A 24,465-nucleotide genomic window follows, 5' to 3' on the forward strand; every position below is an offset into this window, starting at 1 on the left:
CGCGGGGCGGAGGGCGACTTCCGGCCAGGCTGCGCTGGCCCTGGGGCCGTGAGTCAGCGGAGGTTGGGACGGTGAGGTCACTCTCAGAACTGGGGAGAGGATGACGCGCCGGGAGTGCGCGTGTACCGCCTCGCAGGGCGCGGGGTTGTGCCTTCGTGATGGGGCCCTGCCCACTCGCAGTCACACTCGCGCGCACACCGCCGCTGGCCGCTGCCCATAACCAGTGTCCCCTACGTGGGCAATTCTGAGTCCTCTTCCCGCGAGTCCGCAGAACCTGATACACTCAGAGACAGGGGACAGACCAGCGGAGCAGGAGGGCTGGGAGCCGGGGAGGGGAGGCCCGGCAGGTGCCTGTGGGAGCCGCGGGGGGCCTCACCCCATCCCACCCGCAGCACCGCGCTGCCCCGCTCCTCGGCCTCTCCACCCTGGATGGAGACCCCAAACTCACTGTCTCCAGGACTCCAGCGTGACCTCCCAGCCCCCCTACCACCACGCTCCTCTCCTCCCCAGGCTCACCTGCCCTACCTCTTGCCCTCCCCACACGGCCCAGCCTCCCATGGCTAGGGACGGGGCTGTTTCTTCAGGAGCCACAGGAAGGAAAACCGTCCTGGGGCCAGAGTACGCCCTGGACACCACCCCCCCTTTGTTCTGTACTACCCGTTGGATTGCCTAGTCAGTGCATTGTTAGGGATGGCAGGCGCTTGGCTGGAATTGTGCATCAAGACCAAGGTGGGCTTTTGAAAGTAGGGCCTGAAGAGAAGGCTGAGGAGGGGATGTGTCTGTCCCTGGGCTCCTAAGAGAGGTTCTCTGAGAAACAGGTCCTCACAGAGATGGAGCTGACACAGCAGGTTGGATCCTCTGGAGGCTCCTGGGATTGGGTTGCCCAGCCCTGTCCCCAACACTTCCTCACTGACTCTTCCCCACGGCTGGAGGCAGGGTTCCACTGCTTGAGGCTAGATGAGGACAGTGCCAGAGGTTGATGGGGCCTGGAACTGGAATCCTTTCCCCCTCCCCAACACCTGCTGGCCACTGGAGCAAGGCTGCCGGAAACGGAAGCCTTCTCCTGGCTTTGTGGGGCTTCCTGGAGAAGCGGGAGCTGGTCCAGGGATGACTCAGCACCGTGAACAAAATCCAGCACTGACCTGCGTGTGTGTGTTTGCGTGTGTGTGTGTGTGTGTGCGCACATCAGCACGTGTGCGATGACTGGCAGGGGGATCCACAGCTCCTGGAGTGCCCGCCCTGTCTCTCTGTGAAGAGCCTGCAGCAGGGTGTCTGCTTGTGCTTCCAGGGCACAGCAAGGACCATGTGCCCAGCCCTGCCCAGCCCTGCCCAGCAATGGATGCTGGTTATACTCCAAGCCTCTTTCCCACATGTCTAACGTGGGGTCCTCTCCAGGGGTTTCCTGTCCTTTTGGGGTGAGGTCAGAATGTAGGGATATAAGTTGAGAAGGGAGGCCAGCCTCAGGAGTCTGGCCATTGCAGAGGGGCCTAAGGGCCCCATGAGTGAAATGGGCCCTCCAGGTGCCCACCGACTACCATGGTCCCCAGCAATCCCCCAGCCTGCTCTGACCCACACCCCACCTCACCATTCCTCCCCCACCTCCAACTCCCACACAGGGCCCTGACCTCACTGGGGCCTTTGTCCCAGCTCCGGGGAACTGTCTCCTGTGCAAGGAGAGAAAGGGCCCCATTGTCCTGGCCTCCCAAAGACTTCCAAAAATGCTCAGCCTGTCAGCAGCCCCCCCCCCCGCCCCCCGCCGGCCCCAGGGGTGGGAGGGCTCACCCTGGAGGCTGTGTCTGATCCTCTGATCGCTGCCCCTAGTGAGGACTCAGGTGCCCCCTCTCCCAGCTGGACTGCGTTCCTGCCTTCCCCCAAGTACCCAGGTCCTTCCTGGGGTCTCACTTCCACTCTGCTGGCTACAAAGCAGCCTGCTTCCTCCTGGGAAGGATGAAAGGAAAGATTCAGGGGCAGAGCAAGAGGAAGAGCTGGGAAAAGGGGAGGAAAGACAAGAAAAGAAGGAGGAGGAAGAATGTGAGGACGCTCGCCCACCAAAGGACTCTGGGCTCTAATTAATCGTCTGAGTGGGAGGATCTGCGGCCTCTGTGTTTATTCCCTGCTGGTTTTCCCTGAGTCTTTGGCTAGCTTGTTAGCAGAGGAAGGCCTGTTGACTGCTTGGGGCTGGGGCATTGGAGGGGAACAGCCCACAGCCCACCGACCTGTGTTCTGTGTACCCCAAGAGGCGTCTAGGGACTCTTAGTAGCATGGGTAGGGGACATCACTCTGTGCATCAAATTTCCTATCAGGGTGAGCTGAAGTTCTCCATGACATGTGAGGTGGATAGAAAAGGAAGGAGCCCAGGAGAGACCACGGGATTTGGGAGTTGGGAGAAGAGCAGGTAGCAGACAGTGGAGGGGAGAAAACAGGGAGACAGGGAGGGCGGGTGGGCTTGGGAGTGGGGGGCCCCAGAGGGGCCAGAGCCTATGTGGCACCTCCCTAGCCCTGAGGCCCCCAGCCACCCTTCCCAGGACCGTGAGGCCCTGGCTTGTCAGCAGCTGAGCGCACAGCTGCCAAGAGGTAGTTTCTCAATGGTGGGCCCCTGGCATCTGCCTCAGATTATTTCTGGAGCCACAGCTGAGTTATGGGGGTGGTCAGGGTGAAGAAGACAGGAGGGGGCCAGAGGGTCCCCGGGCCTGGGCCTCTGGGGTCTGGGCTCGGTCCCTGATGTCAGGATGCAGAGGGGCCGTCCAGCCTGGGGTCCTTCAAATAATGGGGCCTGGGGAAGGTGCAGGGGAGCAGAAGGCCGACCCACTGATCCTGGAATGTTGGAGAAGTGACAAATGTGCTCTGGGTGTGGGGGTGCTTGGTGGAAGAGGGCATCGGGAAAGGGCCCCCTGCATGGGCAGACAAGGAAAAGTGGATGTGAGGGAGGAAGCAGAGCTCCATGTTTCCCTCTGCTTCCACAGCAGACTTGGGGGCCCTTGCCCTAGGCCATTCTGTTGCCTCTTTCACTCATTCCCTTCCCAGTGCTGTCACTTGAGTCTCTCTCTCTAAGGCTCCTTTCTTCACCCGTGAGAGCTACGTGCACAAGAAGCGTCTCTGCCCAGCTCCCAGGGAGCCCTGTCCTGCTGGAGAACCCATCCTGGTCAGAGCCTTGAAGCAGGATGCAGGGGGCCCAGGAGGACACAGCAGCCTGTCCCCCAACCCAGAGTCCTCTTGGGTTTCCTGGGCTCCTGTGGGCTTGGTCTCTGTCCCTCCCCTCACTGTGGGCCGCCCAGAGGGCACATTCCAGCTGAAATTAAACCACATTCCTCCTTCCCTGCCTGCCAAGGATGGCATTGCAGACAGCAGCTGGGGCGCCACAGGGTCAAGTGGCAGCAGCTGGTCCCCAAGGAGGGGCCGAGAGGGGGGCACTGCGGGGAGCTGAGGGGCCTGGACCTTTGGAAGCAGTGGATGAACTTCAGTGTTCTTTTTTTTTTTTTTTTTTTTAAGATTTTATTTATTCATGGGAGACACACAGAGAGAGGCAGAGACATAGGCAGAAGGAGAAGTAGACTCCCTGCGGGGAGCCCCATGTGGGCCTCGATCCCAGGCCTGGGATCACACCCTGAGCCAAAGGCAGATGCTCAACCACTGAGCCACCCAGGCGTCCCCAGTGTTTGCTCTTAAGAGGCTGGCGAGAGGGGCAGCCTGTGGCGGGAGATATGAGGTTAGACCACAGGGAGTCACGGCCATGGGGAGTCACGGCCATGGGGAGCCACGCCCGAGGGCCCTGGGCATGCACACAGGCTGGAAGGCCACGGCTCCTTTAAGAGGCCCCACTCGGAGCTCCCTTGGCCCGAGCCCAAAGCCCAGGCTTTTGATTCCCTCTGAGACCCAGCAGCTGGGTGATGGGTGGTGGGTGGCTGGTGCTGGAGGGACAGGAGTTGCTGGAGGGACAGGGATGCTGGGCTGGCTGGCTGGAGAGCTCAGCCCCTGACCTCACCCTCTGGCGCCTCAGCCTGCATAGCCTTATAAGGAAGTGCCCCAAACAAACCGAGGAAGCCATCTGTGGGGGGGGGGGGGGCACCCTGCCCCCACCCTGTTCAGAGGCTATATTTACCCATGAAGGCCCCAGAATAACCTCCCACTTGTCCTCCTTGGGAGGTGGTGCTGGAGGGGTGGGTGCTGCCTCCTTGTTCCCTTCTCGGGACTCCACCCTCTGAAGGGCTTCCTGTTGTCTGACCTCATCACACTTCCTTCCTTCCTTCATTCGTTCCTTCCTTCATTCATTCCATACCTGTTTGCTGAGCACCCTGCCACCCTCCCAGGCCCTGTGCGCCAACAACCTCTAAGCCTTCCTGCAACTTTCTGAGAGGACAGGGTCCCCCGACTAGCCTCTGCAGGTAGCTACCTGGGGGCTCCATCCTGGGCTCTCTCTGCGTGACCCCCAGGCTGCCCACCCTCGGGCTCTTGTTTCCACCCTGGCCCTCTCTTGAACTCCAGGGCAGCCCCTGAGCTGATTCTTCAGCTCAGAAGATGGCACCACCATCTCCCAGCTGTCCCAGCCAAGAACCTGAGAGCCTCCGCTGCCACATACCCTTCTGTCTCCCACAGTGGCGCCAAGAGCTGAGGTCCTGCCTCCCTTACTTCTGTCCTCTACATGCCTACTGCCACCAGCACCCCTGCCCAGACCACTGCAGTTGCCTTCCTGAAGTACTCCTTGCACACTCCACCTCTCCTTGCCCAACCCCCAGAAGGTTTTACTGAAAATGCAAACCTGGTCATGCCACCCATGCCTTCGAGCCCATTAGAGGCTCCTCATTCCCTCCGGAAAATGTACACACCTCCTGGCTGCTTGGCAAAGCATCAGCCCAGGACACAGACCCTCCGTCATCTCACTGTGAACCTTCTTCCCCCTATCTTCCACCTCTGGCCACACCCACCTTCCTTCTGCTCCTCAAGCCAGGGTCTCTGGTTTTGCCCCAGGATTTTGCACATGCTGTTCCCTCTAGCTAGGATGCTTTCCCGCCCCCTCCTCCCATTCTCCCCCTCCTCATACTCCCCCCACCCAAGTCAGGCGGGGTCCCCTGCTCTATATGCTCCCACAACCTCCTACAGCTGTTTTCAAGTGTGATTTATGCTCAGAAGCTCTTATTCAATCCGAAGGGAGCAAGGAACCCTGGATTCCCAGTGTATGCACAGTGCATGGCACATAGCAGATGCTCAGCAAGTTATTTGTTGAAAAGTAATACTCTTGTTTTTTTTTTTTTTTAAGATCTTATTTATTTACTGATGAGATACAGAGAGAGAGAGGCAGAGACACAGGCAGAGGGAGAAGCAGGCTCCATGCAGGGAGTCAACGTGGGACTCTATCCTGGGTCTCCAGGAGCACGCCCTGGACTGAAGGCAGTGCTAAACCCCTGAGCCACCCGGGCTGCCCAGAAGTCCTGATTTCTTTTTTTCTTTTTTTTTTTTTTTAAATTTTTATTTATTTATGATAGAGAGAGAGAGAGAGAGGCAGAGACACAGGCGGAGGGAGAAGCAGGCTCCATGCACCGGGAGCCCGATATGGGATTCGATCCCGGGTCTCCAGGATCGCGCCCTGGGCCAAAGGCAGGCGCCAAACCGCTGCGCCACCCAGGGATCCCGAAGTCCTGATTTCTAACTCACATCCTCCCTGCCCCCCACCCGCCCCATAGGAGACCAGGGATCCTGGCGTCAGGGGGGCAGGATGGGTACCCGGAGACAGGGAAGGAGTGCTTGGCATGGCCTCTGTCCTTGGCTCCTGGCCCAGGCGGCTGCCCCCAAGGGGGGCAGATATTGCACAGGGCTCCTCTGTCCTGTGCGGAGGGGCAGGGAGTGGTCCCTACTCGCCTGGATGCCAGAGTGCTGGCTCCCAAGCCCAGCGGGATCAGACAAGGCCTTGTCAGCGGTGGGTACAGGAGGGAGAGCGGAGGCTGGGGCTGCCAGAAGGGTGGGGACAGCCAAGTTCCTACACTCAAGGGCAGGGCCGTGTGTGACATGAGGGTCTGGGCGTCCAGAGACTCCCGAGCAGAGAAGGGGACAGAGAGATTCCGTCAGGGCACCTCCTGTCCAGCCACCCCTCTTTGGCCAGAGGACCTGAGTGGGGCCAGAGGGGTTGGGACTTCATCCTCTCATTGTCCCTCTGCCCTCAGCCTTGGGCCTGGGGAGAGGAAGAGCCTGCTCCGGACTTGGGCTGCCCTCCAAATGTGGCAGCCTGCCGGCACCGGGACCTTTAGAGGGGTTGCCAGTTCTTTCTGCCCGCGGCCCTGAGCGGGAGTGGTTTCTTGCTGGGTATCCTGATTTCAAGGCCTCAGGCCCCATCTAATCCAGGAGCCCCTGGTCTCTCCCTGCCCCACACAGGGACCGGGATAACTCCTGGGAAGAGGGGTGGGGATGGGGAGAAGCTGCAGCTGTGGGGACCCCAGGCCAAAACCCGTTGGCAGCACAGCCGCTGGTTCCTTCACACCTGACAGCTTGAGTTTATCCCACCTCTCCTCCCATCTTCTGAGGAAGTCCTACTGAAGATCTAAGCTGCATTCCCCACCCAGCCTCCCATGGCCTTCTCCTGCTCTTCCTGCCCCCAAGACACCTTCTCTGCCCCCTCCCCCATCACCCTGTCCAGCACACCTCACATTGCGGCTGAGTCTGAGGCTCAGAGAGGTTAGACATGATGAGAGGCCACACAGCCTCCCTCATCCAGCTCTGACCCAGCCACTCGGAGCAAACATCACAGGCTAGACTGTTTGGGTTTGGAGGCAAGGGGCTCATTATATGGCGGCACTGACGGGCCGGGGGAGGGGGGTAGGATGCATAAGGTGGGGTGGCCCCAGGCCTAATCCCTGTCATCAGCACTGTGGGCAGAGATGATGATGGGCCTGGCTTCTGCTGGCACTGGGGTCACCTGGACTGCCACCCTGCCCTCCCAGGGCCCTGTGAGGCCTTCCAGGTCCTTCTGTCCTCAGAGGACAGCTCCTCCGCACTAGCTTCCTCCCCAGTCACCCTGTTTCCTCTACTCCATCCAGCCCTGAGGCCCCCCCACACTGGGGAAGGAAGAGTCCAGATTTTGGAGGCGAGAGAATGACTTTATTCAGGCAGGGAGGAGCCAGATACAACACAGCAGGAATACGTTGTGGGGGTGGGGGTGGGGCGGTGATCAGGACATGGGAGCACACCCTCACCAGGTGGCCAGGCATCCCAAGAGGATGCAGCGAGGAGGGACAGGGCTGGTGAGCCCTGTGGTGAGCACCACCCAGCCCCCTCTCCTGGGAGGAGCTCCTCCCCAATGATAAGATGGGAGAAGGGGTGCTCGAGGGAAGGGGCCTAGTCCTAGAGTGGTTCAATAGGCTTCAGCCTTACAGGACAGTGCAGGCCAGACGTCCCCCATCGCAGGGTCTAAGGGGCTGGGCTGTATTCTCTTGGAACACATCCCTACACCACACCCTGCCTCACCTTGGCCAGCCAGACCTCCTGGACAGAAACCACAGGTCAAGAGATTATAATTTAAGGGTGCTGCCTCTGAGCAGGGAGGGGGCTTAGGGACCTCCTACAAGTATGGGTGCATGTGCGTGTGTGTGCGCACACAGACACACACAGACACACACACGAAGTTGTCAGTGAGGGAGGAGGCACTTTCTCTAGTCCTCCCCTGAGGACCAGGAGTCTACATCTCCTTCCCTCTGAGTGAACTTCAGGAACTGGCCGGGGCCCAGGTGAAGAGCAGGTCCCGCCCAAGGAGTCTTCAGGGCACCCCTCTCATCCTCCTCCAAGGGGCTCCCTTGGCCCCCCTCAGGGCCCCCCAGCTCCCCCTGCCCTCCTCCCTCAGACTGCTGCAGCCCATTCACAACCTCCCCATTCATATGTTCTAATTCCTCCTTCAGGCTGGGGCCCTGGCTATTGACACCAAGCCCGTCCCCTCCTCCCAGGCCTGGCTCTTCCACCCCAGTGAGGGTTCCCAGAGGGCCAGGGACCTGGTCCCCCCTCTCTAAGGGAACAGGGTCAGCCTCCTCATCTGAGCCTGAGGGCTCCGTGCTGTCCCGGGACTCAGTCTCCAGGACACTCACGCAGGAAGCAGCTGCCATGCCCCTTGAGCCATCATCCCAGGGAACACTGACATCCACGCTCTCAGACCCCAGGAAGCTCCCTCTCTGAGGGCCACCTGACCCTGGAAGGGTGCCAACAGCGAGTCCCGGGCCCCAGTGGCCAGCCTCTGACTCTCTTCCCTCTTCTTCTTCTCCCTCTTCCCCACTCTCTTCCTCATCTGCAAACCCATCAGACTCCCTATCCCTGTCCCAGGCTGCTGGCTCCAGGAGCAGCTGAGGCACTTGGCCTGGACATTCTGCAGCCTCCCCAGGGACCCCAGGAAGGACAGAACCCTCGGTTTCCAGGTCCTCAAATTCGCCCGACAAGTCAGAGTCCTGACCACATTCTTCCCCCTCCTCCTCCTCCTCTTCCCCAAGCTGGGAGGCCAGGGCAGAAGGATCCCAGCCTTCCTTTCCAGCCTGACCTTGAGGGGAGGGCCTCTGTTCTCCAACCTGGTCCCACTTGGGGGATGCTGGGGACCTGAGATAGAGGCCCAGGGGAGTGGAGTCAGGAAGAGTCTCCCCAAGCTCATCGGCCTCACTGTCTTCTCTGTTCTCCTCTCCTTCCTCCTGGAGATCCTCAGGGCTCCCCTCAGAACCCAACTCCTCCTGCTCGCCCTCCACCCTTCCCAGAGCCTCTGCTCTGCCCTCCAGCCCCCAGCCAGCCTCCTGGCTCCCCTCAGCCAGGAGCTGGAGCCCAGGAGCATCTCCAGGGATTGGGGTGGGCACCTGGGGTTCAGTGGGCCTTGGGCTGAGGGGTCCCAGCATTAGGTCTGCATCTTCTCCTGCTTCCTCTGCCCCCAGGGGCCTGGGCTGAGGGGTACCCCCACTGTTTCCACTGTGAGAGGGGCCCTGGGTCTCAACGGGAAGCCCCACCTCTGCTCCCCAAGGGGCCTCAGGCTCCACCTCCTCCCAGCACTGGGGAGGTGCCAGGGGGTCTGTGCTCTTCCTGAGCAGGGTTGAAGGCTCTGGATCCAGAGCAACTGCCTCTTTTGAGCCCAGAAAGGGTCCTTCCAAGCCCTGCATCCTCTCTGCCTCCAAACCTTCCTCACCTATGGGTGGGACCATCACCTCCTCTCTGGCCAGGTGGCCTGGGTCCTCCAGCCCTACCACCTCCTGCTCTGGTCCCTGTAGGCTTCCTGGAGCAGAATCCTCTACAGCTGTCTCCAACCCCAAAGTGACCTCTAGGGAGGTCTGGCCACCCTCTGGGGACTCATCTCCACCTTCTGATACCAGCTGTCTTGCCTCTGACATTCCCTGGGGAGCTTGGAGCCCTGGGGCCCCCACTTGCTCTGGCTGAACCTCAAGGTCCTGGAAACCCTCAGTGCCTCCCTCCCCACCGACTCCCTTAACCGGGATCCTCTGCTCTTTGGGCTCAGGGCAACCTGGATGCCCCTTGCCAGGGCTCCAGACCACCCCTGTGGCTGCCAGCTGCAGTTCTCCATGCCCTACAGACTCCTTCCCAGAGCCATCCCACTCTCTCAGGTCCAGCTTTGCCTCAGCCTCCTGACCCACTGCAGCCCTGCCAGGGAGCATTTTCTGATCCACTTCTTGGCCCCCCACCATATCTTCCCACCCCTGGTGGATGGCAGACAGCGGCAACTCCTGTCCTTCCTCTTTCAAAGACCTTGGTGACTCTGGATTCTCCATATGCTCCGGGGTCTCTTCCTCAGCCAGGTACCTTTGACTTTCCTTACCAAGCTCTTCTGGAGGTCTCAGATGCTCTAGGTTCCCCTCACCCAGAGAGTTCAGTGATTCCAGATTTTCCTTTTCTAGAGGTCTCAGTGTCTCTTGGTGCTCTTCCACAGATTCCAGTGGTTCCTGACTTTCCTTTTCTAAAGGCTTCATTGTCTCCTGATTCGTTTCTTCTAGAGACCACAGTGACTCTTGAGTTTTTAGAGGTTTCAATATTTCCAAGTCTTTTCTTGCAGACTGCAGTGGTTCTAAATTTTCTGTTTCTAAAGATCTCATTGCCTCTAAACTCTCTTCTTTTAGGAACCTTAATAACTGTTGATCCTCATTTTCCAAAGGTCTAAATATCTCCTGGTCTTTTCCAAGAGACATTTGTGGCTCTGGTTTCACCTTTTCTAGAGGTCTCAGTGTTGCCAAATCTTCTACTAGAGACCTCACTGGCTCCTGGTTCTCTTTTTCTAGAGATCTCAATGTCTCCTGGTTCTCATCTTCTAGAGACTTCACCGGCTCCTGGTTCTCTTTTTCTAGAGGCCTCAATGTCCCCTGGTCTTCTCCTTCTAGATACCCCACTGGCTCCTGGGTTTCTTTTTCCAGAGGCTTCAGTGTCTCCTGGTTGTCTTCTTCTAGAGATCTCCAGGACTTTTGGTTTTCTTTTTCTAGTGGTCTCAAATTCTCTTGATTCTCATCTTCTAGAGAATTCATTGGCTCCTGGTTCTCTTTTTCTAGAGGCCTCAATGTCTCCTGGTCTTCTTCTTCTAAAGACCCCACTGGCTCCTGGCTTTCTTCTTCTAGAAGCTTCAATGTCTCTTGGTTATCTTCTTCTGGAGATCTCCAGGATTTCTGGTTCTCTTTTTCTAGTAGTCTCAAGTTCTCTTGATTCTCATCTTCTAGAGACTTCACTTGCTCCTGGTTCTCTTCTTCTAAAGGTGTCATTGTTTCCTGGTCCTCTTCTTCTAGAGGCCTCAAGGATTTCTGGTTCTCTTTTTCTAGAGATCTCAATGTCTCCTGGTTCTCATCTTCTAGAGACCTCAGTGGTTCCTGGTTATCTTTTTCTAGAGGCCTCAAAGTCTCCTGCTTCTCATCTTCTAGAGAGTTTAGCAACTCTTGGTTCTCTTTTTCTTGTAGTCTCAAGTTCTCTTGATTCTCATCTTCCAGAGACCACAGTGGCTCTTGATTCTCCTTTTCTAGATCTCTCACTGACTCAAAGTTCTCTTCCAGAGACCTTACTAACTCTTGGTTTTCCTTTTCTGGATATAAAAATGTCTCCAGACCGTCTTCAAGAGACCTCATTATTTCTCTATTCTCCTTTTCTAGAGATTGCAATATCTGTGGGTCCTCCTTTCCTACAGACTTAACTAGTCCTAGAGTCTTTTTTTCTAGAGGTCTCACTACCTCTGCATTCTCCTCTTCTAAAGACATCAATAGCTCTTGATTCTCCTTTTCTAGACTGTTTGATCTATCTAACTTGTCTTCTTCTAAAGACCTTAGAGATTCTAGATACTCCCTCTCTAGAGATCTCAATGTCTCATGGCTCTGTTTTTCCAGAGACATTGATGGCTCTTGAATTTTCTCTTCCACAGATTTCAGAGTCTCTCTTTCCAAAGGACCCTGGGAGTCCTGGATTTCCTGCATGTTCAGACCCTCATCTTCTTGCTGTGTTTCCTGCTGCAAACTGCTCACCATTTTGACCTCTATGGCTGTTTCTTCCTCTGCCAGTTTCTGGATTTGCCCTTTGCCTTCCTCTTGGAATCTGCTGGCCATTCCAGACCCACTGAGTTCTCTACCTTTGGCCTCTAAACTAGAGCGGTAAGGGCTGAGGGATGAGGCCAAAGAGGTAGCATCCTCAGAGGACTGGCCTGTACTGGCCTCTCGTTGCTCACCCCCAGGCTCCTCTGGTCCTGGCAGGATGCTGGTAGGGATGGCCACCTTGGCTTTAGCCTGTATAGCCTCTGGAACCTGCTGCCTCCCAATCTGTGGCTGGAGCAGGGAGGGGGGGGCATCCTGAGCTCTGATCTCTGCATCTCTAACACTGCAGGGAGCCTGAAGTGTGGGCGGAATGGGGGTGCTGGCCAAGGTTGGGGTACGGGCCTGAAGGAATTTTTGGCTCTTCAGAAAGCCTGGCATGGGTGTCTCAAGGGTATCAGGCAAGGGCAAGGAGAGGGAAGTAGGGCTCAGGGCAGAGAGCAAAGGTCCCAGGTGCTGGCCCTCTGGGGTCCCAGGGAAATGCAGCTCCAGTTTAGGGTCTGGAAAGGCAGAGGGGAAGAAACAGTGTCAGGAGGGACTGGCAGTGGCGGGGAGCTTCCAGGCAGCTACCATGTGTGGCAAGAGTGCCCATGAGCCCTGCCCCCACCTTCCTCTGGCTGGGCTGAGAGGCCACGGCTACTGCAGCCCCAGGAGTCAAGATCTAGACTCTGTCTCCCGGGAGAGAAATCATTCGGGGTATAAAGAGCAAAGGAAAGAGTCAGGAGGGGAATCTGGCCCCTCCTCTTACCCTGGAAGCCGAGAGAAGGGTTGGAACCACTGCCAGGGGTCTGCAGCCGGGAGTTCTCAGCCTCTAGGAGGGTCCTGGGGATGAAGGAGGAAAAGCTGGGTCACCCCTCTGCCCACAGGCCTCTGGCAAGTCAGCCATGAAGGACTCCACTGAGCTTGTGTCCCTGGTCCTGCCAGACTTCTCTTCATTTCTGCCGCCACACAAAAGCCACATGCGGGCCAATACTTGGCTGTGCTCGGGAAATCACATGGACACACGCCACAGATATCACACACTAGGTCACACAGCATCGCACACTTATTTAGAACACACCGCTAGACTCACAGACACAGGAGCAGATTCCCACACAGTCTACACAGCGCGCGCGCACACACTCACACACCTCCCCCCCTTTCCCCCCATCCCCCCCACACCAGGCCAGTGATCTCATCCTCTCTCTGGGGCTGATTCTCATGCTAATTGCTGCCTTTGTCCACAGGGCTGTCTGGAAGGTCTGAGTAGGGGGCTTCCCAGGGGAAGTGGGAATTCTCAGGCGGTTCCCATGGGATAGGCTCCCTCTTTCTCCCCCAGGGCCCCCAAAGCTGGTCACAGACAAAAGCAAATGAATTCCGTTCTCTCTCTCCAAATCCTTTTCATGCCTCAAAAACCAGTGGTTAAGCCTGCCCGGACCCTTGCCCTGCGTGTTTTGATTGGGGGTCAAGGCCCTCATCCTGAGATCTCTAAGTACTCTGGATCACAAGCCTTTCAGGGCAATGGAAGTCTTTGTGTCCACAGCCCTGCCTCCATGCCCCACGAGGAATGAAGAAGGGACGAGGAGGAGGGGGAACGAACCAATTCAACAGATCATGCTGAACATGAACTCTGCTCCTCTCAAGGACTCGGAGTCTGCTTAGTGTCTGCCATGGTCTCACCTGTCCTTGCCTACCGGGTTACCTGCTCTCTGAGCTCTGTGCTCCATGGAGGTACAGTGTCCTCTTCCTCATCTCAAGATCCTCACTGACCTTCCCTTTCACGGCCCTGCCTCCCCTGCCCCAGCGTCCTTGTCTTGGTTGGCCTGGAAATTCTTGAGGGTACTGTCCTCATGGTGTGTCCAGTGCTGGCCCCCACCCTATGGCAAAGCCCCTTCCTTGGGTTCCATCACTGGGTCCTCCACACAACAGATCAGGTTTCCAGAAGAGACTGGACTTTGGCCCAAGGCCACAGAGCCAGAGAGGCAGCACTTCCTTGGTCTCAGCCTTTCTGGAGCCAACAGGAAATGTGATCAGCAGATGGATGGTCTGGGCAGAACCGGGGCACTAGGGCTTGAGGGGAGTCAAGCCCATGATGTTCAGGACGGAAGGGGCCTTGGATGTTACCCAGCCCATCTCCCATCTCCAGACAAGGAGACTGAGGCCCAGATCAGGTGGCAAGTCAGTGCCATCCTCCACCCAACCTGCAATTCCTTCTTTCTGGGGCTGCCAGAGGACATCATTACCTCAGCGTGCACACACACATACCCACACACATATACACAAAGGCTTTTCAGCCCCTTCCGGGAAGGTCTGGATGGAGATGCCCCACGTGTGTCCAGCTGTCTCTCCTGAGGCCATCCACTGAGCAACATCATCTCTCCTTGGGGGACTTCCTAGGCACAGGATACTTTTTTGGTCCCAAACCCACAGGAGCAGGTGGGCTTGAGGGTAGGGGCACACATCCTGGGTTGGGAGGAATCAGTAGAGTCACGGAACCTACTGGTAGCACAGCTGCCACGGCCCATAGCTCTGGGTCCCTGCAGTGGAGCCTCCGCCTCTGAGCAGGTGTGTATCTGTGTGCTGGGGCTGGTCACCATCAACCCATACCTGTATGTGGCCACTTCCAGGCTCAGGGACATCTTGAGGTGTGCTAGCTGCTGCCGACCTTCCAGGACCTGGGCAATCTGGCTCTGCAGGCCCTGTTTCTCCTGCTCCAGGGCGTCCACTGTCAGCTGCAGAACAAGCCAGAGAGGGCCAGTGAGGGGCAGGGCTCCTCCTGCTAATTAACCTGTGCCCACCTCTCCCCCTCCCACCCCCCTACCCCTTCCACCCCCCTGCTGCTGCTGCCTCTGTTCTCTGGCTTCTGGCTTCTCCATAGAGCAAATTCCTGCCTCTACTGCCTTATGCCCTGCCCAGAGCACCCCCTCTGGAGCCTCCAAGATGAGGAGATGAGGATGGTGGCCCCTCTCGGGCCTCTCCCAAGGTCTGGCTGCCGCTCAGAGGATGCAGAGTGAATGGGAGCCAGTGCTGCCTGGATTTCAGCTCCCACAGGAAGTGGGGGGTGAGAGAGGAGAGGAAAAAAAAAAAGTGGAAGCAGAAGGAAAAACGATTAATCAAGAGGCCTGGAGCCCGCAGGCCTGGAAGCCAAACACTGGGTCCCAATCCCTGTCTCCAGGTTCTCACACCAGGCCCCTACCCCCTCCGCTTCCCACATGTTCTGGAATCTTTCTCCTCAGAGAGGAAGGGTGGGAGGTGGCCATGGCCAGACCTCTGTCTGGTCCGGGCTGGAGGCTATTTCCTCAGCTGCTGGTCCCATCTGCACCCTGTGAGAGCGAGCAACTGTACCCGGCCTTTGGAATGTGCTGCAGGAGCGGAGAAGCCGTGACATGGTCGTAGGGCTGGTGGCCACACACCCAGGGCTCGAACCCCTCCTGTCCTGGGGAAGAGGCCTTTAGGATCTGGGCAGTGGCCAGCGGCCAGTCGGGCAGACTCTGCGCTGGGGGCTGGCAGGCTGGTGTAGGGGTGGGAGTGGTGCCCTGTGCACCCTCTGAGCGCATCCTCTGAGCCATAGCAGAACCCAGGAAGCCCGGGGCCTGTCCAGACAGCGAGGAGGAGGCTGCTGCCGTTTTCTTGCGCCTGTCTGCCGGCGCGGGGAGTGCTTGACACGCTCTGAACCCCCGCCATTCCCACCGACTCTAGACAAAGTCGGCAAAGTCAAGGGCCTCTGCACCAGGACGGATTTTCTAAGAAGGGGCCCCTGCACCGGCAGCACCTCCACCTCCGCTCCCCACGGCCTCCCGCAGGTCCCTGAGCCCGGCAGGGACCGCGCCTCCCCGGCCCTCCCCGGTCACCTGGAACTTCTCGGTGGCCCGGAGCCCCTCCTGCCAGCGGCCCTCCAGCCTCTGCTCCAGCGCGGCCCTGCGCTCCTGGAGGCCGCCGCGCTCCGCCTGCAGCTGCTGAAGTTCCAGGCGACCCTCGCGGGCGCCCTGCACCGCACGGCTCAGGCGCTCGCGGGCTTGGCCCAGCGACGTCTCCATGCGCGCCACGCGCTCCTGGTAGTCCCGCACGGCCCCGCGCCACGCGTCCCCCAGCCGCCGCGCCAGCTCCTCCAGCTCCGGGGCGGGCGCGGGGGGTCCGCGGGGCGCGGCGGGGCGGCTGGGGACGCGGGGCCGGGCGCAGAGGCCGGCGCGCTCCTCCTCGTGCGCCGCGCACACCGCCTTCAGCTCGCGCTCCAGCTCGGCCACCCGGGAGCCCAGCCGGGCCTGGGCGCACTTCTCGGCCTCGGCCGCACGCCGGCTGCGGGCCGCCTCGGCAGCCGCCCGCTCCCGCGCCAGCCGCTGCTGTTGGCACTGGCTGGCCACACCCTCCACCTCGTCCGCCAGGTTGTCGCGCGCCACCTCGGCCGCGTGCTTCTCCCGCCAGCGCTGCTCGACGAGGGCCCGCAGGGCCGCCAGCTCTTCGTCTGCACGGGCCCGCCAGGAGGCATCCCCGGTCTGTGCCCGGAGGCCCCCGAGCTCCGCGCCGAGCAGCTCATTCTGCTCCTCCAGGGCCTTCACCCGCGCCAGGTAGGCCTCCAGACGCCGGTTGAGCTCCCACATCTGAAAAGATTCCTCCCCCAGGCAGCCCTCCATCCTGCTCCAGAGTCTGACCCACCGAAGGCGGAGAGACACGGGGCAGCGGGAGAAGCCAGCAAGCAACTCTCCCAGCCCTGAGGACGGACGGGAGGGGAAAGGAGACCGGCAGGGACAATGACGGGGCGGGGCGAGGAGCAGCCGAGCGACTGAACGTCGGGAGTGGGAAACGAGGCTATTCATACTCCCGCCAGCCTGGCGGGAAAAGGGGCGGGACCCAGGCCTTAACCCCTGGAGTTCGGGAAGCCGGCGGCTGGCAGCTGGCGTCGGTGCGCCCGGCTGTGCTGGATCCTGGAGTGGGGGGCCTCCTGGGGAATCCAATCCTACGGGTGGTGGAGGGTGGGGGTGGGGGGCAGCAGGGCGAGTACCAGTTACTCAGCATACCCAGGAGAGGTACCACTCATGGAATCGGTTTCTTCACCCATAAAATGGGAGCAATGATAAGACTATCGCTGGGCCACCGGACCTTGGTTGTTTGGCAGATAGGAGTGCTCGCCCTCCTGAAATGCCGAGAGAAAGCCGCGTTGCAGGGAGAGGACAGAGGGACCCAGCCTGGAAAACAAGAACAAATATGTTCTGTTAGGAGGCGCAGCACGCACACACACACACCAGGAAACGGGGAGATCCGGGGGAGAGGATATGCTCCCCATTATGCACCTCCATCCTTCCCACTGCTCTTCCATATGACCCAAGGCTCACAAACACACGGTTCTGGTACGTCAAGGCCTCCCCCAGTTCTCAGCGAAAGGGGTCCCATCTTGCCCTCTGTGTCAGGGGGGTTTTTTGGGCAGAGCGTGCCCCCTGGTGGTGGATAGACAGGGCCAGGAAGAGAAAGCCTGCAGAAACAGCCCAAATGTCCTGAGCCTTGGCAGGTGCCACATCATGTTCTGACATTTTACTGGCACTCTCTGACGGAATCCTCAAAACATCCCTTTGAGGAGGGGCACTTGGGTAGCTCAGTGGTTGAGCATCTGCCTTTGGCTCAGGTCGTGATCCCAGGGTTCTGGGATTGAGTCCTGCATCAGGTTCCCAGCAGGGAGCCTCCTTCTCCCTCTGCTTGTATCTCTGCCTCTCTGTGCGTCTCTTGTGAATAAATAAATAAAATCTTGGGGATCACTGGGTGGCTCAGCAATTTAGTGCCTGCCTTTGGCCCAGGACCTGATCCTGGAGTCCTGGGGTCAAGTTCCACATCTGGCTCCCTGCATGGAGCCTGCTTCTCCCTCTGCCTGTGTTTCTGCCTCTCTCTGTGTGTGTCTCTCATGAATAAATAAGTAAAATATTTTAAAAATAAATAAATAGGGGATCCCTGGATGGCTCAGCGGTTTAGCGCCTGCCTTTGGCCCAGAGAGCAATCCTGGAGTCCCGGGATCGAGTCCCGCATCGGGCTCCCAGCATGGAGCCTGCTTTTCCCTCTGCCTGTGTCTCTGCCTCTTTCTCTATGTGTGTGTGTCGTGAATAAATAAATAAAATCTTTAAAAAAATAAATAAAATAAAAATAAATAAATAAATAAATAAATAAATAAATAAATAAATAAAATCTTTAAAAACAAAACAAAACAAAATCCCTGTGAGGATTCTGCAGCTCTGCAAGTGGAGAGCTCACCAGAGTGGGAGCAGTGGGGAAGGCCTCCTGGAGGGGGCGATCCCTGAGCTGGTTAATGAGGGAAGGGTAAGATGTGGAGTATGTAAAGGGAGGCAGGGCCAAAAAGAATCGGAGGCTGTCTCTGGGGAAGGAATTTCTGCCCACATAAATCCAGTTTACGCTAGTAAGTGTTCACTGTGTACCCGCTAAGTGTCATCACTCTGCCCCAGCCCCAGAGGAGCACACGGTTTGGTTTGTGAGGACAACAGTGATGAATGCTCAGGGTCGGCTGGTGGAGGTAAAAATAGTGATATTATTACAATACTCAGCTCCCAGGGTGTCTACAGAGAGCTAGGGAAGCACAGAGAATGGGGTGGGGGATAGAACGGGGTCAGGGACCAGAAGGCCATCCCACCGATGCCACCACCCATCCTCAGGCCAGCTAGGATTTGGAATTTACTACCAGCACATGGAATGAAGGCTGGGAGGGGCTGGTGGGTGTAGAATGGAGGGGGTGACCGAGGATCAGTGCACACCTGAGGCTGAGGCTTCTCCATCCTCACGTTACCTCACAAAGCTGCTGTCTGGCTTGGGCTGGGAGCTCCCAAGAGCTGTGTCCAGGAGAGAGCACCGTGTCTGACTTTTGCATTCTCTAGCTAACCACCTTGGGCAAATTGTGTAACTTCTCTAAGTAGCCTCAGTGTACCTGTTGGTAAAGGAGGTTAATACTTCTCCGTTCCCATACATTTTCTTTGAAGATCAAACAAGACCACGTGTGGGGAAGTCTTTGAAGACCATCACCATGAAAGCCATTGCACTGGAGCAAACTCTCCCATGGACACTGTTGGTGAACCTGGGGGCTCATGGGGAGCAGAGATGCTCTGGGATGCTGGAGAAAAAATGTGGTATTGATTTTCCTAAGCAGGGGAAGTAGGTTCCAGCAACCACAGCCTGGCACAGAAAGAGAGGCAGAGACACAGGTAGAGGGAGAAGCAGGCTCCCAGTGGGGAGCCCGATGTGGAGCTCCATCCCAGGATCCCGGGATCACTACCTGAGTAGAAGGCAGCCGCTCAACCACTGAGCCACCCAGGCGCCCCATGGATTCCTGGGATTTTTGTGAGGACTTTGGCGGCACTTTTCTGTCCCTGGACCCAGGACACCTGGGCCATGTGATGCTGTGGTGGGTAGATACAGAGCTCAGTGGCCACACCCAGAGGCAGAGTAAGGCCCTGGGGCCACCTCACAGAGTTCTGCCCTCCGACTTTACTATCGCAAATGTTTGTCAAAGACTGGGTTGAAAGCCTAGAAGCCGCATTTGTCCGATCTACAGACTATGCAAGAACTGAGAATTAGGTTTTCTTTTTTTTAAGATTTTATTTATTCATGAGAGACACACAGAGAGAGAGAGGGAGAGAGGCAGAGACACAGGCAGAGGGAGAAGCAGGCTCCATGCAGGGAGTCCGACGTGGGACTCAATCCCAGGTCTCCAAGATCACACCCCGGGCTGAAGGCGGTGTTAAATCGCTGAGCCACCCAGGCTGCCGGAGAATTACGTTTTGACTGAGTACCAAAAAATGAACCAAATGACATTTGATAGGAATAAATGTAAAATTCTGCTTTTGGTTTCAAAGTCAGCAGCCTAAGAAAGGAACAGTGAAGAGAGAGTGTGTCCACTGAAGACAGCCTGGGGGTTTCTGCGGAGCTCAAGGTCCTCATGTAACCAACGTGGCAAAATGACTCCACCTGCCTTGAGCGGGTGCAGGGTGTCCAGACCAAGGGGCGACAGCTTTGTGGCCCTCCGTGCATGGAGTATAGTTCTGGATGCTGTATTTTAAGAGGGACCTTGAGAGGTGGGAATTGATCCCAGAGGAAGAAGACAGGGTGACAAGAGAACTTGGAATAATGTTTGATGAAGACTTTCTCAATCTACTCATGTCCCAGCTAAGCTCCAAAGCTAAAAGCACAGCCTCTGAGCACCGCACACCCGCTGAAGAGCGGTTCCCGAGCTGCCAGGAAGGCCTCTGCGCCCTGTCTACGTGGGGAAGGCAGGCGGAGTTGGAAGAGCCCAGTGCAGCTGCACTGGGGGGTGCCAGCCATCCCTGGAAGGCAGATGCAGCTTCTCCCTCTTCTGCGCAGAGGGGACCTGTGATGCCCACAAGGGCGAGTGAGAGCAGGCTTCCGAGGGGATGAGTCCTCAGGGGTGGGGGTCCGCCTGAGGGGCACACCGGTGTCCCATTCCTGGAGAGGGATGGTGGGGAATAGACGGGGCCACAGGGAGGGACAGGTGAGGCTTGGTGTGCCAAGAGGACTTTGTGAAAGGAGCCCCCGTGGGCCCCGGGGAGGAAGGTCCACAACTGAGGGAGGCTGGGTAAGGGACACTCACCCCTGTTGCCCCCCTCAGACAGACAACAGGGGACAGAAAAGCTTAGAGTTGGGGGGGGCGCCTGGGTAGCTCAGTGTTTGAGCATCTGCCTTCAGCTCAGGGCATGATCCTGGGGTCCTGGGATCGAGTCCTCCATCAGGCTCCCTGCTCAGTGGGGAGCCTGCCTCTCCTTCTGCCTGTGTCTCTGCCTCTCTCTCTGTGTGTCTCATGAATAAATAAAATCTTAAAAAGAAAAAAAAAACCTCAGGGGTTTTCTGCCAGCTGCCCTTCAGGGGTGGGAGAGGGAGCTACAGCAGCAGGTTATCGCAGTTGATGATCAGGGACATCTCAGAAGGTCTCATTTCCCTTCCATCCTCTCTCCCACCTTCTTTGCCTCATAACGAAGAGGCTAGGGCATCCATCCCTAACTTAGCCCCTAGCCTTTGGCTCCCTGACCTGCTCCTTCTCAACCTTGGCTGCATCCTCTGCAACAGGGTGGGAGGCCTTCTCAACCTCCTTCCTGGCCAGGCGGCCAAGGGACAGCGAGTAGGGTGGAAAGAGCACTGAGCAAAGAGCCCTGTCCCTTTAGGCCACTTTGAGTAGTCAGTGTACTTCTCTGGGTCTGTTTTCTCATTAATTTATTCAAATAGCCCTCAAGAAGCCCATACTGACTGCCAGGTATGCACCGAGTAAATATTGCAATCACAGAGGACCAATATGGAGCCCCATCCCTGGGAGCTCCTGGGCATATCGGCCACATGGGGGGGCCGCATACGGGGGCCAGAGTGTGATCGGGTGGGCAGAGGAGGAGGCAGTATGGTTAAATTGAGGCCTTGGCCCTCAAGGCAGCAAGGAGCCTGGCAGGGGTCTGGTCAGATGGGTGGAAGGGTGACTTGGTCAGATGCACATCTTAGGAAGATCACTGTGGAGAACTGAGGTGGGGTAGGGTGAGGTGGGGTGGGGTGGGGTGCGCTGGGGGAGGATTAAAGTGGGGTGGGGTGTGGTGGGAGAGACAGCAGCACAGCCTGTCAGGAGGCCCTTGCCACCATCAAGGCTCAACATGATGAGACCTGAGCCCCGGGTGGAGAGGAGGAAAGAGACGTGGGAATACCCAGAACGTCAGTTCCAGGGTGGGGGGTGAGGGGTGTACCAGGAAGACCTTGCACTTGTGGCTTGGCCCCAGGTCCGGGGCTTGGGGAGGTGTGCAGGGCAGGGCTCCAGTATAGGATGATGCCCGAGTGGGGCAGATGGGGGGCACCGTGAGGGTGGATGAGGCCGCCCCAGGAGAGAAGGTACAGAGATACGCTGTCCCCTCCTGTCTCTGGCCCTCTGGGTCTAGGGTTTGGCAAGCACCCCCACAGAGAGGCCACCTTCCTGCTCTGGGCTCAGGGTGTGGCTGCACCCCATAGCAGAGTGCAGCCTCCAGGGGCCGCTGTTGCCTCAAGAAGTGCCACATCCCCTCCCCAGGAAACTGGATTTCTTATTCATGAGAGACACAGACACACAGGCAGAGGGAGAAGCAGGCTCCCTGCAGGGAGCCCAATGTGGGACTTGATCCCAGGACTCTGGGACCACAACCCGAGCCAAAGGCAGACACTCAACCACTGAGTCACCTAGGTGCCTGAAACAGGATTTCTAAAAACTAGAGATTATGCAGTGAGGCAGGTAATGTTGTGATCATCCATGGTTTCCACTGGAGAAAACAACTCAGGGAGGTTAAGTAACCTACCCAAGACCACACAATCAGAATTTGGACTCAGGATCCGGATTCAGCCTGCGCATCCCTGTCCCTCTCTCCAGCAATGAAGCGGATGGTGGTGCTCATAGGATGAGTCAGAGGGGACGAACAAGGACCTCTAGTCTCTGCCATCCCTCATGCTTCTCCTGTCATCTCACTTGGGGGCTACTATAGACCACATGGAACCAGGAGGTGACTGACATGGAACTCAAGCCCCTCTACCCTGCTTAAAGTGGAGTCTCTGTCTCCCGCTACCACTGGTCCGCCCAGCTCTGGGAAAAGCTGGCAGAGAAAACCAGGAGAGCTGCTGGGGGTGGACAGGAGCTGGGGTAGGGCGCAGGCCTGGGCGCAGGCCTGGGCGCAGGACTCGGTGCCAGTGCCTGGATGCCCTCCTGACTGAGGGCTGAGTTTGCACCCGAGCACCCCACTGACAGAGTAGGCCTGTTGGGGGCCCAGGCCACTGCAGGCGAGGGGACAAGGCTGTCGAGAGCACTGGCTCTAGAGGCAGACCCGGGTTTGAGTCCTGGAGAGACACCCAAATTCTGAGTCTCAGCTTCTCATTAAGGTGGGACAGTAATACGTACCCACCCTGAACCAGATTGCTCACCTCTGCCTGCCCCTTGCAAGTTCCCAGCACCTGGTCCTCCACAGATCAGGGTATGTCTGTGAAGTGGAGCAGTGAGGGAAGGAGGTGGGCACTTGGGTCCTTGCCTCCACTGCCTCCCAGCCACCCTCACCCAGGCCTCCCAGCTCATAGGCACCATCTGGGAGGAGGGACTGCACATCTTCGACCTCCACTGCAGGAACAATGCCACCCTGGGGACCCTCAGAGCCCTGCAGGAGGGGTCCTTTCCTGCCACCCTCCCTGGACTGCCTGGGGCTCATCTCCAGCCTCTCGTCTAGGCCCTGCAGAAGCTAAACTTCAGCAGGGCTGAAGAGGTCCCAGGGCTCCAAATAGTTGGGGTGTTGTCACGTTTTAAATGTTTTCTGGTTGTGAGGTGTGTTCATTTGATAGAACTGTGGAATCACATCCATGTGCATGAACCTCAGGAGCATCATGCTGTTCTCATTCTGGAAAAGCAAGGGGCTTCAAAACACTGCAAAACCATGTGCCATCTGGACAGATGTGTATATGTAGAAGTATTTCTGGAAAGCAAGTGGATGGTAAAACTGAAGGAGAGGGGGATCCCTGGGTGGCTCAGCAATTTGGCACCTGCTTTCGGCTCCAGGGCCCTGGAGTCCCGGGATCGAGTCCCACGTTGGGCTCCGGGCATAGAGCCTGCTTCTCCCTCTGCCTGTGTCTCTGCCTCTCTCTCTCTCTCTCTCTCTCTCTCTCTGTGTGTGTGTGTGTGTGTGTGTGTGTGTGTGTGTGTCTCATGAATAAATGAAAAAAATTTTTAAAAAACAAAACAAAACTGAAGGAGAGGACAATGGCTCCCTCTGGGGGGAAGGAGGGAGAAGCAGGGGTCAAGTTGTGCCATGTATGTCTTTTTTTTTTTTAATTTTATTTATTTGGGCAGCCCGGGTGGTCAGCGTTTTAGTGCTGCCTTCAGCCCAGGGCCTGATCCTGGAGACCTGGGATCAAGTTCCACATCAGGCTTCCTGCAGAGCCTGTTTCTCCCTCTGCCTGTGTCTCTGCCTCTCTCGCTCTCTCTGTGTCTCTCATGAATAAATAAATAAAATCTTTGAAAAAAATGTATTTATTTGACACACAGAGAGAGAAAGAGCCCAAGCAGGGGGAGCAGCAGAGGGAGAGGGAGGAGCAGGCTCCACACTGAGCAGGGAGCCCAATGTGGGACTGGATCCCATGTGGGATCATGACCTGAGCCGAATGAAGGCAGACACTTCCCCCACCGAACCCCCCAGGTGCCCCAATATAATTTTTTAAAGATTTTATTTATTTATTCATGAGAGACACAGAGACAAAGAGAGGCAGAGACACAGGCAGAGGGAGAAGCAGGCTCCATGCAGGGAGCCCGATGTGGGACTCGATCCCGGTCTCCAGGATCACGCCCCTGGCCGAAGGCAGCGCTAAACCGCTGAGCCACCTGGGCTGCCCCCCAATATAATTCTTAATTGATAGACTGCCCGAAGTATTTGAAAATAATTATAGAAGACAAGGTCATCTTGGGCATCTGGGGGCTCTTGGGAAAATGGCCCAGACTTTTCTTCTGTGGATCCAGGGAACAATCAGGCCTGTGAGGCAGAAGCTGTGGGACCAGCCCAACAGAGGCGACCATCACAAGATTTGCTCCTGTGTGGTGGCAGGTATCTGCTGCGCAGACCAGCTACCTGCTGCAGGCTGGCTCACAGGATCTGTCCTCAGGACCTGGGTGGCTTTCTCAGTCTGGGGACTCCAACAATCAAGGAACCAACAACAATCCATCCCAATCCCAGTCTCCCTCTCCTGCCCTCCCTCAGAGCTGCAGCCCCTGCACTGAACTATTGCCAGAATGTTCTTTGGATCAAAGCAAGAGGCCTAGAAGTGAGTTGCAGGCAGAACTTGCTTGCCTTGTGGGACCAACCAGCAGGATGGAGTGGGATAAGAGAGGAGGCAGAGGTGGGCTCCACCAGCCCTCTCCCCACCCCTCCACCAAACCCTGTCCCTGGCCAAGGAGGAGTGGGGCCCCAAGGCCCCACCTGGTGTCAAGGAGACA

At 57.5% G+C, this 24,465-nt stretch overlaps 1 protein-coding gene across 1 annotated transcript; it reads right to left on the minus strand.

The window, feature by feature from the left end:
- Positions 1–7,064: 7,064 nt before the first annotated feature.
- On the minus strand, positions 7,065–16,472 carry NES (nestin). Its single transcript, XM_072732541.1, has 4 exons — positions 15,347–16,472; positions 14,103–14,227; positions 12,265–12,338; positions 7,065–12,016 (listed from the first exon to the last, which is right to left on the minus strand). Exons 1-4 carry the CDS (start codon positions 16,307–16,309, stop codon positions 7,638–7,640), a joined length of 5,541 nt encoding a protein of 1,846 aa, XP_072588642.1. The 5' UTR covers positions 16,310–16,472; the 3' UTR covers positions 7,065–7,637.
- Between the last annotated feature and the right edge of the window lie 7,993 nt (positions 16,473–24,465).

Source organism: Vulpes vulpes, chromosome 13, assembly GCF_048418805.1.
Source record: "Vulpes vulpes isolate BD-2025 chromosome 13, VulVul3, whole genome shotgun sequence".
NCBI classification, from domain to species: Eukaryota; Metazoa; Chordata; class Mammalia; order Carnivora; family Canidae; genus Vulpes; species Vulpes vulpes.

Coding starts and splice junctions, on each gene's coding strand:
- NES (XM_072732541.1), bottom strand. CDS start 16,309: ATGAATAGCCTCGTTTCCCACTCCCGACGTTCAGTCGCTCGGCTGCTC. Junction 14,228..15,346: donor GGGCCACCGAGAAGTTCCAG/GTGACCGGGGAG, acceptor CTTGTTCTGCAG/CTGACAGTGGACGCCCTGGA. Junction 12,017..12,264: donor CCCTTCTCTCGGCTTCCAGG/GTAAGAGGAGGG, acceptor CTGCCTTTCCAG/ACCCTAAACTGGAGCTGCAT.